The sequence below is a fragment of the Ornithorhynchus anatinus genome, chromosome 17 (assembly GCF_004115215.2).
Source record: "Ornithorhynchus anatinus isolate Pmale09 chromosome 17, mOrnAna1.pri.v4, whole genome shotgun sequence".
Lineage (NCBI taxonomy): Eukaryota > Metazoa > Chordata > Mammalia > Monotremata > Ornithorhynchidae > Ornithorhynchus > Ornithorhynchus anatinus.
The window spans coordinates 20,959,562-20,977,842 of record NC_041744.1 but is presented as its reverse complement, the minus strand read 5'-3'; the positions used below and the strand labels follow the sequence as shown (position 1 = coordinate 20,977,842).

The 18,281-nt window shown below is 48.0% G+C and overlaps 2 protein-coding genes across 4 annotated transcripts in view; one reads left to right on the top strand and one right to left on the bottom strand.

Moving 5' to 3' along the window:
• Positions 1–17,383, bottom strand: part of CLIC6 (chloride intracellular channel 6) — a 33,460-nt gene extending 16,077 nt beyond the window's left edge. The window contains exons 1-2 of one of the 3 annotated variants that reach the window (XM_029082656.2): positions 16,486–17,383; positions 1,808–1,885 (exon numbers count right to left, since the gene is read on the bottom strand). In XM_029082656.2, the coding sequence (XP_028938489.1) occupies positions 1,808–1,885; positions 16,486–16,491 (84 nt within the window). In that variant the 5' untranslated portion in view covers positions 16,492–17,383. The remainder of the gene's footprint in view (positions 1–1,807; positions 1,886–16,485) is intronic. The other 2 variants (XM_039914558.1, XM_039914559.1) reach the window with 2 other exon arrangements.
• Positions 13,423–18,281, top strand: part of RCAN1 (regulator of calcineurin 1) — a 63,217-nt gene continuing 58,358 nt past the window's right edge. Inside the window, exon 1 of the mRNA XM_007669738.3 lies at positions 13,423–13,745. Within this exon, the coding sequence (XP_007667928.2) occupies positions 13,464–13,745 (282 nt within the window). The 5' untranslated portion in view covers positions 13,423–13,463. The remainder of the gene's footprint in view (positions 13,746–18,281) is intronic.

Below are 18,281 nucleotides of genomic sequence, written 5' to 3'. Positions count from 1 at the left end.
ACATATCTCGCTTACTGAAAAACTCACTTATCTACATATCCATTTTTCCTTCAGCCTCATATATGGACATGATTTTGCGTCCGTCTCCCCCACTTACATCGATATTCCTTGAGGGTAAGGGTCTACCTCTTCTACTGAACTCTCCCAAACACTTAGTACAGTGCTTTGCTCAAAGCAGGCCCTCACAAAATACCATCAATTTCAGCTTTCACCGAAAAATTTAAAGGTAGATAACCAAAACTGAGTGACTGGCCATTATGGTTCGGGGCCCAAAACACTCAAAAACAAATGCTCCTAGAGTCATCTCTGCCCCTGATGCTCCCCCAACGTCTTGCAGACATTTGTAACATTTGGCTGAGAAAAGTTGTTTGGGGATTTTTCTTGGAAAATCCCTTGGTGGCAGACACATTTATCCCTGGCCCCCAACACTAAATTAAATAATTCCAGGAATGGGTGCAAAAACCAAAACAAAACTCTAAAAGGCCATCAGATCCATTCCCCCGCCTCCGGCTGGGTAAATGCCTAAACCTCCAATCAATCGCACAATCAATTGTATTTACTGACTGCTTACTGTGTGCAGAGCACTGTACTAAGCGCTTGGAAGAGTACAGTAAAACAGAATTGGTAGACACATTCCTTGCCCACAATGAGCGCTAAACAAATACCTTAAAAAAAAAAATTAGCACCGTGGCCTTCAGGAAGATCCTGTAGCTAAAGGTAATCTACCAGAATTTTCCAGGGAGTTTTCTCCATTTTTTACCGTTCTTTCACAATGCACTTCTCTAAACACCCTGTTTTAAAACCATTTTCCTCTGAGGTCCTGCTGAATTTCATTTCTCGCACTCCATCACTCTAGAACAAGTTAGGGTCTGTTCAAGTTCTTATTTTAATGGTATTGGTTAAGCACCTACTATGTGTCAAGAACTGGTTTAAGCACTAGGGTGGATACAAGGTTATCAGGTTGGCCACAGTCCCTGGACCACGTCAGGCTCACGGTCTAGAGAGGAGGGAGTAGGATCTAGTCTCCATTTGGCAGATGTGGAAACTGAGGCACAGAGAAGTTAAGTGAATTGCCCAAGGTCACACAGCAGACAAGTGACAGAGCCAGGGTTAGAGCCCAGGTCCTCTGACTCCCAAGCCCATGCTCTACTAGGCCACACTGCTTTCTCAAGTGGCCCTAGTAAATGCTTTGGCATTAACCTTCAAGTATTCGTTGCCTTTTCATTTCATTTAATAAACAGCCGGTCTATTAAAAAAAGAAAGAGAAATCCTCAACGAAAACGTTTTCAAGGTGACTAGGAGGTCCTTTAAGAGATTAACACCTTCACCTATAAAGGTTAAGGTAACTTTACATCAAGCAGCAGATTAGCTATTTCAATATTAGGGCGGATTAAACCCAGGCGACGTGAAGGAGAAATGAGGCACCTGATTAGGGAGAGCTGTTAATTATTATCTCCCTGCTGGAGGAAAGGCATGGGGCATAATGTGGTGCAAAAGGGATTGACCAAAAAAATCAAAGAGCAGGTGAGAAAATGGTTTTCAGGACAACACCCCCTCCCCTGCCCCAGATTCATTTTGGCCTCAATTACCCGGACATCTCAGGCGGGGGCTCATGTCTACGAACCCTACTGAACTCTCCCGCGTATTTGGTACTGGAGTTGGCACAGAATGAGTGCTCAATAAATACGACCGATAGATCGATTCGGACCCCCACGATTGATCTGGAAAAGGGCCCGACACCATTCCCTCCTGGCTCTGCCACAAAGGGGTAAGATCATCAAAGTGTCTGTTTTTGAATCACACTTACCGCAGGGCGAGACTGCTTCCTCAATATGCTCGGGACCATCTTTATCCGAGGACCAGCCGTCGGTTGGCTCTTTCTCATCTGGAATAAAATGAGATGTGGTGTGGATTTACTTTTAAACAGCAGAGGCAGCAGGAATGGCGTCGCTGTCTGTACTCGGCTATCTCTGATGGAGAACAGTTATCCTTGTCTTTCGGGAACGCTTTTCCATTCGCCAGCTCACCAGTTAATAAAGCTGACCGGCCAAGCTGCTACCAACTATGAAGAACACAGTGTAGTCACAAACGTTTTCATTGCTGAGGAGTACTTTTCTGCCCCCCTCAAAAAAGTTCTCTTTTCTTAATGGCTGATATAATGTTGAGCAAATGGTAAGGACTCAAAATATACCACTGATTGATTGACTGACTTAGAAGTTAAAAACAGAACACTTTACTACATCGTTCTTACCCTCTGCCTCAACTCTCCTTTCAATTCATCTGTTCAGGAGAAAGAGAGGTTCACATCCCAGAGAAGAAGCAGCAATAAGGATTTTATGGGGTACAAAACAGGGGGAAAAACATTAGTTTGTGATGTAAATGCCTCCTGACCCCTAAAAGACTCACAATCTGGGGATGAGAGAGAGAGAGGGAGCTTTTCCAGATGAGAAAATCTGGGAAATTCTCCATGCTATGGCAAAAGGTATGAGGTAACCACGTTTCCCTTAGGCAGGAACTCTCTTTCGTGAATTTGCTATCAGAATTCACCCGATAAATCTGTGCTCCCCTAGAAATGACCAGACCAAAAGAGACTTCCTGAGAGGTTCCCTGGGGTGGACAATAATCTGAACTTTTGATTCAGAGGACGATGCTCATTTGCAGGAATCGGAAAAATTACAAGCCAGGGGATGGGAAATCCAGATGAGACGGGATGACTCTGTCATTTGCTGTGAGGAAAACTTGCTAAGAAATTGGGTAAAGTTAAGAGATTAAAAAAGGGAGCCAGTATTGTGTACAGGGTCTCTAAGAGAGGGAGCGGATGCTACCTAAACATTAGTTTCGATTTCATTTAGTTTGTTACTCAAAACTGAAACTCAGAGGTGGAGAATGTCAAATGTTTTTGGGCCCAGCTTCCTAATTCTGCTTTATCTGCAGCTCCTTCTATTCCAAGCTAGCAGCGGCTAATATTTTCTAGCTTGTAAAGACGGAGCATGAGGTAGGCTGGAGCAGAGTTCACAATTCTTGGGGATGCCAAATTCACAGATTACCCCCAATATAATCAAAAAATGCTATGAAAAGCCTTGTGGTCAGGATCTGGGGATACTACAGGAAGAAAGGCCCAATTGCCTGCTTTTATAGAACATCTGAAAAGTTTGGCCTTTTCTCCCGGTCTACCATTTATCTGTGTATCGTAAATTGTGCATAGGTTCTCCGATGTAAATGGAGGGAAGATTCAGTACTCTTGTGTCATAATGGAATGAATATCTTTCCTCTCCAACTCTTCTTCCCTCTCCCAATAACTCATTACTCTGCAAATCTACAGATCGGAGACAAGAAGTGGGATTCACTTTTTGTTTCGCAAAATCATTAACATTTTGCCGGATGCATTTTACTTTCCATTTCAAACCCCGAGTGCATTTCAAGGAATGGCTGGTGTTTATTTATTCTGTTTAAACAAATATTTTGGAGGTAAGAACAGCAGTACTTGCCATCTATGAGTCCGGCGAGCCGTTTTATAGGATCAACCTTTCTTTCAACCAGGAAGTTGAATTTTTCCAGATTGAAACAGGTTCAGATCTCACCTGAAACTCAGACCCTACAAGACATTTGACATTTTGCATTTTCACATTCCTCGTTCGTCATCTTGACCCTTTTGTTTTCACCATAAACCCAACTGCAGGTTCTGGTGAAGGTGGGGGAAATGGGATTGGTGTGGTGTGTTCAAGATTCTGAAGTAGAAATAAGGGAGAGAGTTTACAACTTCACAGCGCTCCTGTGGTTACCTGAAATGGGAGGCTTAATGTCTTAACTGGATTGATTGGATGAGGAATCCAGGGCAGTGGGGTAAGTGAAAGCTCCAGTCTTCTCCCTACTGATGATTGATGATGATGATGAGTAGATCTGAGTTTTTCTGCAGAGCGATTCCCACTCTCCTAGCCACATAAAACTATAATAATAACAATAATGGTATTTGTTAAGCAACACAATTGTTTAGACTGTGAGCCCTCTCTGAAGGCCAGGAACTGTGTTTTGGGGGGGTTAGTGTCTCCCCCTCTAGATTGTAAGCTCACTGTGGGCAGCAAATGTGTCTGTTTCTTGTTTTATTGTACTCTCCCAAATGCTTAGTACAGTGCTCTGCACACAGCAAGTGCTCAATAAATACAAACGATTGAATAAATATTCCTCCCCAGAGCTTAGGTTCTTAATGAGTCCTTCCTGGCTACAATATCCTGTACTACTAAATGCCTGGGGAAGCGCAACAGAAGCCCGAGAAACATTTCCTACTGACAAGGAGCTTACTCTCTTACAGGGGAGACAGTAAAAAATATTTATAAATGGCAAAAATTATTTATAAACGGAGTCATCCAAATAAATACATCAACTGCACAATCGGTAAGGTCTGATCTATGGGAAACTGTTTCCAGGAAGCTTGAAGGTCCAGAACCAGAAATATCCGCATGTAGGTTTCTAGAAGAAGAGGGAGGCCGGGAACGTTTCTGTGAAAGTTGGTAGGGATAGTGGATTTAAAGAAGTGACAGGCTGGGAGACATTTGTATTTTTGTGGTGAGGGGAGCGTGGATTTTTAAGTTAATTATGGCTCTCCTTGCCCTCTGGAGTGGAATTGGGTCACACATTGGATCCAATGTGTCATCTAGGCACTTGGATATGTCCTCTTTGGGCATCTGATGTTTACCCCACCCTCAACCCCCCAGCGCTTAGGTACATATCTTTAATTAACCTATTATAAATCACTGAGCACAGAGAATGTGTCTCTACTGTATTATACTCACCCCAGCGCTTAGTACAGTACTCTACACATAGTAAGCACTCAACAGATAGCATTGAATGAATCGAAAACATACTCAGGGCAGAAGTGCCAAGCTTTCTGGAAGGGAAGCCTCAGCTAGGGTCTCTCTGAGTCCCTGGCTTCCAGGCTAATTTGAATGGGAGCTCCGATTTAGCTTGAGTTCAGTATGAAATATTTCTCTTTGTTCACGGCCCACCCAGAGAACTTTATCTTCTCTGTTGTTTGGAATGACACAAATCCTCTTGTCTTATAAAAGTACTGGACTCATTCAGGTGAGATAAATCGCAAAGACAAACAAGAAGAACTTCAGATCGGGAAACTGCTTCCACCTCAGTCTTTCCATTAGGGAGCAAAATTATAAATGTTTCACATCAGAATCAGCCCACTTGGACTGATCCCTTATCACCAATGGAAACCTCTAACATCCAGAGAAATTGTGGACTCGGGTCGGGTCTATACAGTTAAGTGAAAGGGAAGCCCGGAGGAAAATGTTCAGAAAATACAGGGTTTTTTTTAAAAAAAAAATCTACTGAGGAAAAACAGATTCTTCAAGAAAAACATTGTCTACAGTGTTCTACACTAACCGCATTCATGGAATAATTGCTCAATTCTCAAGATCGCTCTGCTGGTGTACAGCCAGCAGTGGCTATTTCTGGGTATTTGGGCAAGAAAAATCCACAGCTCAAACGGAGCAGAGTTCAAAAACATTGTTTTCTGATAAGCCGTAGCAAGAGGGATGCTGAACAATGTAGAGTTGTTTAGATTTTTTTTTAAGTTGCAATTTTCGATACCTTCATTCCGCATATACGTGATACCACCCTGATCCCCTGAATATGGGATTTTTATATCAATGTTTCAAGAAACAGACCTCATTTTGGTGTGTCGAGCATGTTGCCCCAGGACTGCTCGGGAGTTAGAGAGAGAACAGACTATGCCTTAACTTTTGGTGTCATTAGTTAGGAGATTTATCCTTTAGAACTGCACTCACCCTTATTAATAATATTAATGATATTAATGATGGTATTTGATAAGCACATACGATGGGCCAAGCACTGTACTAAGCACTAGTGTAGATACAAGATAATCAATCAGGTTGGACACATGGGATTCAAGACTTAAGTGGGAGGGAGAACTGGCACTGAATCCCCATTTTACAGCTGAGGAAATTGAGGCCCAGAGAAGAACCGAGTTCACAGGGCAGGCAAGAGGCCAAGCCGGGATGAGAACCCAGGTCCTCTGACTCCCAGGCCCTTCTCCTTGGCCACACTGCTGTCTTGTCCCCATTCCTAATGGTTCTTCAGGCTGGATGGCCTGGTCATTACTCGAAGGAGATGGTACCTGTTTGAAGAAGCTGCTCACGGTGGCTCTGGAGAAGTCGTCACTGGCCGGCAGAACTCCAGGCAGAGGACCCGGAAGAGGGAGGCAGCTCAGCGCACTGGGAAGACTTCGGGGCCAAAAGTTTGCAACTCTGGCTCCAGTTCCAGTTCTGCCACTGGCCCGTGGTGCTAGTCACTTAGCCTCTCTGTGCCTCAGTTCCCTCATCTGTAAAATCATCCTTATTATTATTATGGTCTTTGTTCAACGCTTACTATGGGTCAAGCACCAGGGTAGATACAGGTAATTCGGTCAGACACAGTCCCGCTCTCAGGTGAGTTTCACAGGCTACATAAAATAAGGATAAGTTTCGTGTTATCTCTCTTGGGCTGTGAGCCCCAAGTGGGACAGAGACTGTCTGATCTGATTGTCTGACCCAGTGCTTGCCACATAGTAACTACAGAAATCGCAAGTCCTAAGGCCATCTAGGAGTGCGTCTTGGAGTCCTGGAGTCATTTGTTCATTCGTTAGTATTTCCTGAGCGCCTACTATATGCAGAGCACTGAACCAGCCGTTTGGAAGTATACAATGCGTCAAACAGACAGGATCTCTGCCCTCAAGGGGTTTATCACTACATCCACTCTGCCCTGTCCAGACGGTAATTGTACCATTCTCGTTTAATTAAAGACCTTTCCATCGCCTAACTCTCCTGCTCTTTTAAAAGCTCCCTTCCTGTTTGTTCACTCGGTCTCAATTTTTTTACGATAATCCTCCCTCTTGCCTAATCGCTGTTGCCTTTATCAAAACACTGGGCTCCTGTTGGCACTGGGATTCCCTTCCCAGGAAACCTATACAGCTGATTCTCCTCTTTTTCTTTTCTTTAAAAACCTTCTCCGGAATGGTCATTTAAGCCAACAATTGTCTCGGTAGAGAACCCCTTGCTTTGTTGAGGAATTTACATTCTAAACTTATTTTTGCTTCAGGGAAGCTGCCGGCTAGAATGCTAACCTGATACTCGCCTTGCACTGATACCCTCTAGCTCAGTCAGTGGCCTGTTTCCTTCCCGAGAGGCTTTACCTTGGAAGGCCCTTAAACGAGTCCGTGCTTGGTTCATGAGCGGGACCTATCGTATATCAGCGTGCCTCCGTGAAACGTTGGCCCATGAAGACATCCCGGCATCAGATCGCCCGTGCAGAATGTGAAGTTCAGAGGGGCCACTTTAAGCTTTGGATCAAGGCCAGAGTCTCTGGCCTCCCGCTCCTCTGGCACTTATATCTATATCTGTCATTTATTTATTTCTATTAATGTCTGTCTCCCCCTCTGACTCTAAGCGTCTTGTGGGCAGGGAACATGTCTGCTCACTGTTCTACTGTACTCTCCCAAGCGCTTAATACAGTGCTTATTTAATACAGTATTTATTAAATATGACTGCCTGACTGATTTTTGCTGCCCTTTCTTGAAGGGAATGCAAGACCCCCAGATCAAACGCTCAGTCAACTGAGCCCTCTAGACTGTAAGCTCCTTGTGGGCAGGAACTGTGCCTGCCACCTCTGTTGTGTCGTGCTTTCCCAAGCTCGGTATGTTGCTCTGCCTACAGGAAGCGCTCAGTATGTACCACGGATTGGTTGGTAGTGTTTTATTGAGCACCTACTTTATGATGAGAGATATACTAAATGCTCGAGAGGCTGCCTGGGGACCAGCGGGGTTTAAAGAAGCCACCATCGCACCGAGCCTGCCTCCCGCTGACCCAAAAAGCAAAGGAAGAAGTGAAGGATGTGATGCCCGCCCTCAAAAAGATTACTGCCCAGTTGGGGAGAATTGTACATTCCAAGCACTTAGTACAGTGCTCTGCACATAGTAAGCACTCCATAAATACTATTGAATGAATGAATGAAAATCAGTATACTTAAGAGTGAAATAATACAGCTATATAACAAACACAAATAAATATGTGAGTTCTGAGGGGGTTATTATTATTAATAATAATGCTGGTATTTGTTAAGCACTTACTATGTGCCAGGCACTGAACTAAGCACTGAGGTGGATGCAAGCAAATCAGGTTGGACATAGACCTTTTTCCTCACAGGGCTCACAGTCTTAATTCTCAATGGACAGATGAGGTAACTAAGGCTCAGAGACGTGAAGTGACTTGCCCAAGGTCACACAGCAGACATGTGGCCAAACCAGAATTAGAACCCAGGGCCTTCTCACTTACAGGTCCATGCTCTATCCACTAGGCCACACTGCAGAGGCATACTTGGGAAGGTGAGGGGGCTCCATCAGGGAATGCTTCCTGGAGGAAGTAACATTTTAGGATTGAGAGGAGGCACTTGGTTTCATGAAAATTTCATGAAATTTGGTTTCACAATGAGGTGGGGAGGGCAGGTAGGGGACAGCAGAGGCAGTAAAAGTGGTAAACAAGGGATGATTGGGAGGTTTGCCTGAGAAAAATGCAAAATGTGAGTTGAATTATGGCTGCAGAGAGCAGAAAAGCAAACCAGAACCAGGCAAAAGGCCATCCAGGCTCTTCGAGGAGTTACAGCCAGTCAATCAGTGGTATTTTTTGAGCGTTTATTGTGCTCAGAGCACAGTATTAAGGGCTTGGGGCGGGCCCGAGTCCTGGAAGAAATTAGGATGGACCTTAAAAAATAAGCAATTCTGGCAGATGGCAGGTAAAAATTGTAACAAAAGGAGAAAAACCAGTTTCCCAGCCTCGACACTGCATTCACTGGGACCAATGCACAGGTTCAGTTCACCGTGAGAAGATCTGGGGAAAATTTAGCAGGTGGGTTCCATTTTTTTATCCAGAATGCATGCACTCTCATGGGCGTTCATTTGCCTGTCAGAAGCTGAAAACTGAAGAGGGTTACGCAGGGAGTAATAGTCCCCGGGTTCCCTACTGCCATCACGAAATATCATTCAATAAGCTTCCACAGGAGACAAAGCGCTAGGAACAGCGGAGGGAGAGTTAAACAATTCAACTGCTCCTCCAGGGACCGGCAAACTGAGGAAGCAATGGTCACTAAACCCTCTGCGAAGCACACGGCCCTAGTCAGAGCTTCTCTCTCCTCCCCTCTGAGGCCTGTAGCTAGAACCACAAACCTGATTTGCAGGTTTATAAGCCACACTAGGATCTCCTTAAATTGAATCTGGAGAGCAGGGGGTGGATTATGGAAACTTTCTCCTTCACAGGTGCAGCACTTCCAACATCACCGGAGAGTGGCCCCCAGAGCTCCATAAATTCACCATCCCTTCCAAATGACGTTGAAATACAGGGAATTTCGTTTCTCTCAGTGGATGAAATTTACCGTGGACGATTAGTATCGGTGCTAACGGTGTCGATTAAACAACCCACTGGGCCAGAAAACTCCTTGGAGGGGCCTTCAAATAGTAGTTAGCTCACTCTGAAGGCTGTAGACTCGAAGTTCCCTGTAGGTTGGAGCTTTCCCATGAAATAATAATAATAATAATGTTGGTATTTGTTAAGCGCTTACTATGTGCAGAGCACTGTTCTAAGCGCTGGGGTAGATACAGGGTAATCAGGTTGTCCCACGTGAGGCTCACAGTTAATCCCCATTTTACAGATGAGGTAACTGAGGCACAGAAAAGTGAAGTGACTTGCCCACAGTCACCCAGCTGACAAGTGGCAGAGTGGGGAGTCGAACTCATGACCTCTGACTCTGAAGCCCAGGCTCTTTTCCACGATGTTCGGGAAAATAGTGAAGGGGAAAATACCGTTCTTCTGAGGGGACAAAAACTGTTGGGTTTGGGGTTTTTTTTTCCTATATTTTGGAAATTTTCCTATATTTTTCCTATATTTTCTCTCTTGTAAGATTATCAGCCACGGGGTGGCGGTGTTTACTAAACGCTGATGCCTCAAGGCCAGCAAAATCCCGGTGGAGGGCAAGGGTAGCTTTGTGCCAATCGCGTTGAAGAGGGTCAGGAGTCTTCTAAGGGCACCTAGGAGGGCAAAATATCTGCCACTTGGCCGGAGTGACACTCTTATCGATTCAGGAATAAGACAAGCTGCCGTTAAGGGGAGCAGTGTGACAATAATAATAATAATAATTTGGTTTTTGTTAAGCGCTTACTATGTGCCAAGCACCGTTCTAAGCGCTGGGTAGATATAAGGTAACCAAGTTGTCCCACGTGGGGCTCACAGTCTTAATCGCCGTTTTCCAGATGAGGGAACTGAGGCACAGAGAAGTTAAGTGATTTGCCCAAAGTCACACACAGCTGATAAGTGGCGGGGTCGGGATTAGAACCCACAACCTCTGACTCCCAAGCCCGGGCTCCTTCCACTGAGCCATGCTGCTTCTCTGCCTGGAATGGGAATCGTGTCTAACAATTCTACTGTATTGCATTTTCCCAGGTGTTTACTACAGCATTCTGCACTCGGGGAGTGTGAGCCCGTTACTGGGCAGGGATTGTCTCTATCTGTTGCCAAATTGTACATTCCAATAGCTTAGTACAGCGCTCTGCACATAGTAGACGCTCAATAAATATGAGTGAATGAATGAATGAAAGCTCAATAAATACCTCGATTAATCGATTCCTGTCCCAATGCCTAACTCATGCCACAAGCAAGTTGTATATACATATGTACGGGGATTAAAATGAAGATTAAAAGTATGAGCCCCACGTGGGACGAGCTGATTACCCTGTATCTACCCCAGTGCTTAGGATGGTGCTTGGCACATAGTAAACGCTTAACAAATACCAAAATAGTAATTATTATTATATATGTATATTCACACACAAAGACACCCGGTTCTTCTATAATGGAGGATTTATACTTGTGCAGAAAGCCACATTACAGAAAATGTGCTGTAATACTCACCCCGTGTCCGACGCTATGCGCAAAGAATATTTCTCCCCACTCCGTATCGTGTTATACCCCGACTGTTGATGGAAGAACACTCCCGAATTCTGCGTTCTAACCGAAAGGGATGGCGCAAACGTGCTGGCTGGCATCTGTAGTTGAGACCCCTCTCCCCCATCAAACCATCTGCTTCTTACGACCGGGCCCAGAGCTTGCCCCTCGCCAATCGGAGCATCATTAGACAGGATACGGTGATGCGGAGGCAACCTTCAAGTCGGATCCAGCGCTTAGAACAGTGCTTCCCACATACTAAGCGCTTAACAAATGCCATTATTATTATGTCATTGATGAAATTCATTGACCGTGGCTAGAGTTTCCCCGGTGTTGGCCAGTCCATTATACCTGTCTTCTTTAGGCTCAGCATCAGTCCACGCCACCGCCCTGGATCTACGGAAGTATTCAAAATACATTTGTATATTCTCTTTGAAAAGTATTCGAAATACATTTGTATATTCTCTTTGAAAAGTATTCGAAATACATTTGTATATTCTCTTTGAACGCGTGCTTCTGCAGCGCGGGGGCCTGGCTTGCGTCGGCCACGGGTTGTGATCGCTCTCGCTAAGGTCATCTTTAAGTATCGACGATAAAATCGGGTCCTACTGTGCAGCGTGGCTCGGTGGCAAGAGCCCGGGCTTGGGAGTCCGAGGTCATGGGTTCGAATCCCCGCTCCGCCACTTGTCAGCTATGTGACTGTGGGCAAGTCGCTTCACTTCTCTGGGCCTCAGTTCCCTCAACTGTAAAATGGGGATGAAAACTGTGAGCCCCATGTGGGACAACCTGATGACCTTGTATCCCCCCAGTGCTTAAAACGGTGCTTGACACATAGTAAGCGCTTAAGAAATACCAACATTAAGGTTGTACAGAAATCTGTCCATACTACGTCTTCAATCTAAATACCAACATCATCATTATTATTATACGTCTTCAATTCCAGTTGGGTTGACCAAACTGGCTCTGGATCGACTATGGCCTGTGAACCAATCTACAGATCGGGTGCCTGAAGGCCGATGGTTCTACCCACTCTATGTTATTCATTCATCCATTCAATCGTATTTATTGTGCGCTTACTATGTGCAGAGCACTGTACTAAGCACTCGGCACGTACAGTTCGGCAACTGATAGAGACCATCCCAGCCCAATGACGGGCTCACAGTCTAAACTCTCTTTCTAAACTCTAAGTCTATATTATCCTCTCCCAAGCCATCAGCGCAGTGCTGTGCAGAGAGTGCTCAGTGACGCATGGATGGACTGTTGACCGTCCTGCTGCCCGAGGCCTAACTATGGGCAGATTTACAGCCTGTCGTTGGACCGTTGACCGATGCCTGGGGCTTTGGGCCGGCGATGGCCATAAGCGAATCAGTGTGGCTCAGTGGCAAGAGTCCAGGCTTGGGAGTTAGAGGTCAGGGGTTCGAATCCCCTGCTCCGCCGCTTGTCAGCTGTGTGACCTTGGGCCAGTCATTTCACTTTTCTGGACCTCAGTGACCTCATCTGGAAAATGGGGATGAGGACCGTGAGCTCTACGTGGGCCAACCTGATGTCCTTGCATGTACCCCAGTGCTTAGAACATTGTTTGGCTCCCAGTAATTGCTTAACAAATACCAACTTTATGAAGTGAGGGAGCCATAGAGAAGCAGCGTGGCTCAGTGGAAAGAGCCCGGGCTTGGGAGTCAAAGGTCATGGGTTCAAATCCCGGCTCCGCTACTTGTCAGCTGGGTGACTTTGGGCAAGTCATTTCACTTAGCGAAGCAGCGCGGCTCAGTGGAAAGAGGCCGGGCTTGGGAGTCAGGGGTCCTGGGTTCGAATCCCAGCTCCGCTACTTGTCAGCTGGGTGACTGTGGCCCAGTCCCTTCACTTCTCTGTGCCTCAGTTCCCTCATCTGGAAAATGGGGATGAAGACTGGGAGCCTCACGTGGAGCAACCTGATGACCCTGTATCTCCCCAGCGCTTAGAACAGTGCTCTGCCCAGGGTAAGTGCTTAAGAAATATCAACATTATTATTCTCTGGGCCTCAGTGACCCCCTCTGTCAAATGGGGATGAAGACTGGGAGCCCCACGTGGGATCCCCTGATCGCCTTGTATCCTCCCCAGCGCTTAGAACAGTGTTTGGCACCTAGTAAGCGTTTAAAAAATGCTATTATCATCGACATCAGAAGTGTGAGGGCCACCGGAAGTCTGCCTCTGCCCACTTCAAAGATGGCCGCCGCGACGGCTTCTTCCCGGGCGGGTCACGTGGGAAGCCGCTTTCCCATTGGCTCCTGCGGGGCGGGGGGGGCGGCGAGCGCCTCTTAAAGGGCCCGCAGCGCCCAGGCGCGGAACTGCGGGGCCGGGGAAGGGAGGGAGGAGGCGCTCCGGCCCCGCCCCTCCCGGCCCCGCCCCGCCGGCGCCCCCTGCCGGCCGAGGACCGGCCGAGGACCGGCCGCGATACTGTCGGCGACCGCGACACTGTCGGCGACCGGAGGGATGGACGGCGGCGGCGGCTCGGCCAGGAGCCCCGGCGGGGCGGAGGCCCCGGGGGGCGAGGACCCGCTGCAGCAGCTGCAGCAGCAGCTGCGTCGATCGCAACAGCTGCAGTCGCCGAGGTGTCGCCGACTCTTCTCTCCGGAGGCCACCCCCGGCGGCGATCGCGACGGCGACTGGAGCTTCATCGACTGCGCCATGGAGGAGGTGGACCTGCGGGACCTGCCCAGCGCCATCATCGCCTGCGGCCTGGACCCCCGCGTCTTCCTGGACGGCCTGGGCCGGGTGAGCCTGGTGGGCGGCGTGGAGGCGGCAGGCGGGCAGCCTCCCTCCTGAATCATCGGCCATCACCCTCCCCCCAAATAATAATAATAATAATGTTGGTATTTGTTAAGCGCTGACTATGTGCAGAGCACCGTTCTAAGCGCTGGGGGAGATGCAGGGGCATCAGCTTGTCCCATGTGAGGCTCCCCAGTCTTCATCCCCATTTTACAGATGGGGGAACTGAGGCCCAGAGAATAATAATGATTATGGTATTTGTTAAGCGCTGACTATGTGCAGAGCACCGTTCTAAGCGCTGGGGGAGATCCAGGGTCATCAGGTTGTCCCATGTGAGGCTCCCAGTCTTCACCCCCCTTTTACAGATGGGGGGGACTGAGGTCCAGAGAATAATAATAATGATTATGGTATTTGTTAAGCGCTGACTATGTGCAGAGCACCGTTCTAAGCGCTGGGGGAGATTCAGGGGCATCAGGTTGTCCCATGTGAGGCTCCCAGTCTTCACCCTTCTTTTACAGACGGGGGGACTGAGGCCCAGAGAATAATAATAATGATTATGGTATTTGTTAAGCGCTGACTATGTGCAGAGCACCGTTCTAAGCGCTGGGGGAGATTCAGGGGCATCAGGTTGTTCCATGTGAAGCTCACAGTCTTCACCCCCCTTTTACAGATGAAGGAACTGAGGCTCAGAGAATAATAATAATGGTATTTGTTAAGCACCTCCTATGTGCAGAGCACCATTCTAAGCGCTGGGGGAGATACAGGGTCATCAGGTTGGCCCACACGGGGCTCACAGTCTTCATCCCCATTTTCCAGATGAGGTCACTGAGGCCCGGAGAACTGAAGTGACTTGCCCAGAGTCAGACAGCTGACAAGTGGCAGAGCCGGGATTAGAACCCACGACCTCTGACTCCCAAGCCCGGGTTCTTTGCATTAAGCCACGCTGCTTCTCTAATACCCCAGCGCTTAGTACAGTGCCTGGCACATAGTTAAGCGCTTAACAAATACCATAGTTAGTATTTATAGAGCACTTACTGTGTGCAGAGCACTGTACTAAGCGTTTGGAAAGTACAATACAGCAAATAGAGACAATCCCTGTCCACAACAAGCTGACAGTCTAGAAGGGGGGAGACCGACATTCATTCCTTCATTCAATCGTATTTGAGCGCTTACTGTGTGCAGAGCACCGGACTATTCCGTACAATTCGGCAACAGAGACGATCCCTGCCCAGTGACGGGCTCACGGTCTAAAAGATCGATACAAGTAAATAGGCATCAACGTCAATAAATAAAATTACAGATATATACATAAGTGCTGTGGGGCAGGGAGAGAGGGGAAGAGCAAAAGGAGCGAGTCGGAGTGACGTGGAATGGGGTGGGAGCTGAGGAAAAGCGGGGCTTAATCTGGGAAGGCCTCCTGGAGGAGGTGCACCTCCAGTAGGATTTTGAAGCGGGGGGAGAGTGATTGTCTGGCGGATTTGAGGAGGGAGGACGTTCCAGGCCAGAGGAAGGATGTGGGCCAGGGGCCAGACAGGTGAGATGGAGGCCCAGTGAGAAGGTGAGCGGCAGCAGAGGAGCGGAGGGTGCGGGGTGGGATGGAGAAGGGTGGTGAGGTAGGAGGGGGCGAGGGGATAGAGGTGACGACTTGGGAGGGGTCTACCTGTTTCAACTGGCAAAGGCTTCAGGTAAGGCAGGACAACTCCCCACTGGGGTAGATCCGCAGGCCGTGGAGCCAGAGATTTCCTGACTGGGGGAAACTGAGGTAGGAGAGGAGCAAGGGAGATGGAGCCAGTGCAAGGCTGACATCTTCGCATCCCTCCAGATCTGCCCATCTCTCTTCGTAACAATGCTAATCATAATAAATATGGTATTTAAGCGCTTGCTATGCGCCAAACACCGTTCTAAGCGCTGGTGTAGATACAAGGCAGTCGGGTTGTCCCACGTGGGGCTCACAGTCTTAATCCCCATTTTACAGATGAGGTAACTGAGGCACAGAGAAGAGAAGTGGCTTGCCCGAGGTCACACAGCAGACGGGTGGCGGAGCAGGGATTAGAAACCACATCCTCTGACTCCCAAGCCCGGGCTCTTTCCACTCAGCCACGCTGGATTATTAACCCACTGTTGATCAAGGACCCGTCAGCACCTTCGAGGTAGAATAATTCCCACCGAGGCAGGGATCATTCATCAGGGTGGCATTGCCCTGCTGAGTTTTGGAGAGAGATCCGCTATTTCCCTGACCATCTCCTCCAACTTGCCCACTCTGTCCCCCTAAACCTGGAAGGAATACACCAGTTCTCCTGGCGCTGGGCTTCTGAAAAAGGGCCGTGTGGTGTCTCTGGATATTGCAGTGTTTCAGTGAAGGGTGCCAGTTGGCCCGGTGACTAACGAGAGAGACGTGATAAAAACCCGTGCCCGTTGCCATCCAGCTAGATGCAGGCACAGCCGGGCCGCGTTGCTCCGTGGAAAGCCGACGATCAGAGTGACAGGTCCTTCAATGGGTGGATTTTTCCGACACGGATCTTGCCTGTGAGTGGGTTTGCCCACCCCTGCCAGGAAAACCGGCGTATGCCAAGAACACGGCACGAGAACCCGGTGGAGATCGCCGGGCCCTAGGCTGCTACCCGACGTTTCGATTATCCGGGCGGCTTTGCGTCCCACTTACCTCGGAAACCGGGCTTTCTGCCGAAAGATATTTAAATAACCATCTGTCCCGTTGGAAGATGTAACGGCGGATGGGATTTTTTACCTGCATGTGGGGGTGGAGGAAAAGGTTGATTAAAACGCCGACGGTCACGTCCACGGTACGCGCACGTCGAGGTTGGCGGGTTGGTTGTGGTGCCGTCACGTTTGCCGTCCGTCACGCTCAGTGCCGTTTTCGGTTCTGTCCTTGGTGCCGCAGTCTTTTCGACGCCTCCGCTGACGCGATTAGACCGCTTCTGCTCCGAACCCCGACAGGAGATTTAAATATCGCACGGGCTTTTCTAGCCACCCGGTAGTGTTTATGGAATCCTCACGGGCCTGCCGTGCAGATGAGCGAAGTTATCAGTCAAGCCGTCATTTTTTGCGCGCCTTCTCTGGGCCGAGCACTTTACTAAGTGCTTGAGAGAAGATAATAAGAGATGGAAGATCCCAGTCCTCCAAGAGCTGACAGTTTAGCCGGGAGATGAGGAAGTGAAACATTTCGCAATAGGAGCAAAGAAGGAGCAGGGCGTAGGTTTATGAATTAGTGATTAAACAGTAAGCCATCGGAGGAGGAGCAGGACACCGTGATCCTTGCCCAGAGGGTTCCCAAGCCCTGGCAGAGTGAAACGAGGGTGTGAGGGTGGCACCTGTTTTGGAGGTTCCGGGCCAATGGTGACAGATGAACTGCAGATGGAGGGCAAACCTCCCCCACTTTGGATTTCTAGACCGAGGCCTGCCCTGTTGAATTGCCCCCCGGCAACCCTGGGATTAGTCTGGAGGGCCCCAAGGTCACCTCCGCATTTGAGTGATCTGTGAAGACGGGTCCAGTGAGGGGCCAGAGGTTCCAGGTCCTTCATAAATGGGTTCCCACCTGCTCTGGCTTCAGAAGATGATGAAGGCATCTCTTTCTCTCTCACGTTCTCCCTCTCTCTCAACCCCAGTCTCCTCTGAGTGATGATTTGTCGTCACTGCAAACAAAACCACCATTATTTTTTGAACCCAAAATATGGAGATAAAAACCATCGGTACTTTTTCGAGAGCCAAACAAGAACGTTTACTAAAAGGGCGTGGGCAGAGTCCTAAAAGCTGCGGGGCACAGTGGGAAAAGTCCAGATCTGAGAGTCAGAGGACCGGGTCCTAATCCCAGCTTGGCCACTTGTATTCTGGGTGGCCTTAGGCGAGTCACCTAACTTCTCTGGGTCAGTTTCCTCATCTGTAAAATGGGGATTCCTGTTTTCCTTCATACTTAGACTGTGAAACCCATGAGGGACAGGGACGGTATCTGACCTGATTATCTTGTACCTATCCCATCTCTCGTACAGTCCGAGGCATAAAGGAGGCACTTAAATACCACAACAATTATAACACTTGGGTACATCGATTTTCAAGAATTCATAAGCACAAAGTATTTAAGAAGAGATTTTGCTCTTCGGACTCCCTTATATTCTCTCAAGTGCTTGATCCGGTGCTCTGCACATAGCAGGTGCTCAATAAATGTTGTTGATGCAGACGCTAAGTTTCCTCTGTGCCTTTCCAGCCAGGGCCTCGAGTACCAAATCAGCTAGCACCTTGTCCCGTTAAACAGCCCCGAAACCGGGTGGCTGATTCATTCATTCATTCAATAGTATTTGTTGAGCGCTTACTATGTGCAGAGCACTGTACTAAGCGCTTGGAATGAACAAGTCGGCAACAGATAGACAGTCCCTGCCGTTTGACGGGCTTACAGTCTAATCGGGGGAGACGGACAGGCAAGAACAATGGCAATAAATAGAGTCAAGGGGAAGAACATCTCGTAAAAACAATGGCAACTAAATAGAATCAAGGCGATATACAATTCATTAACAAAATAGGGTAATGGAA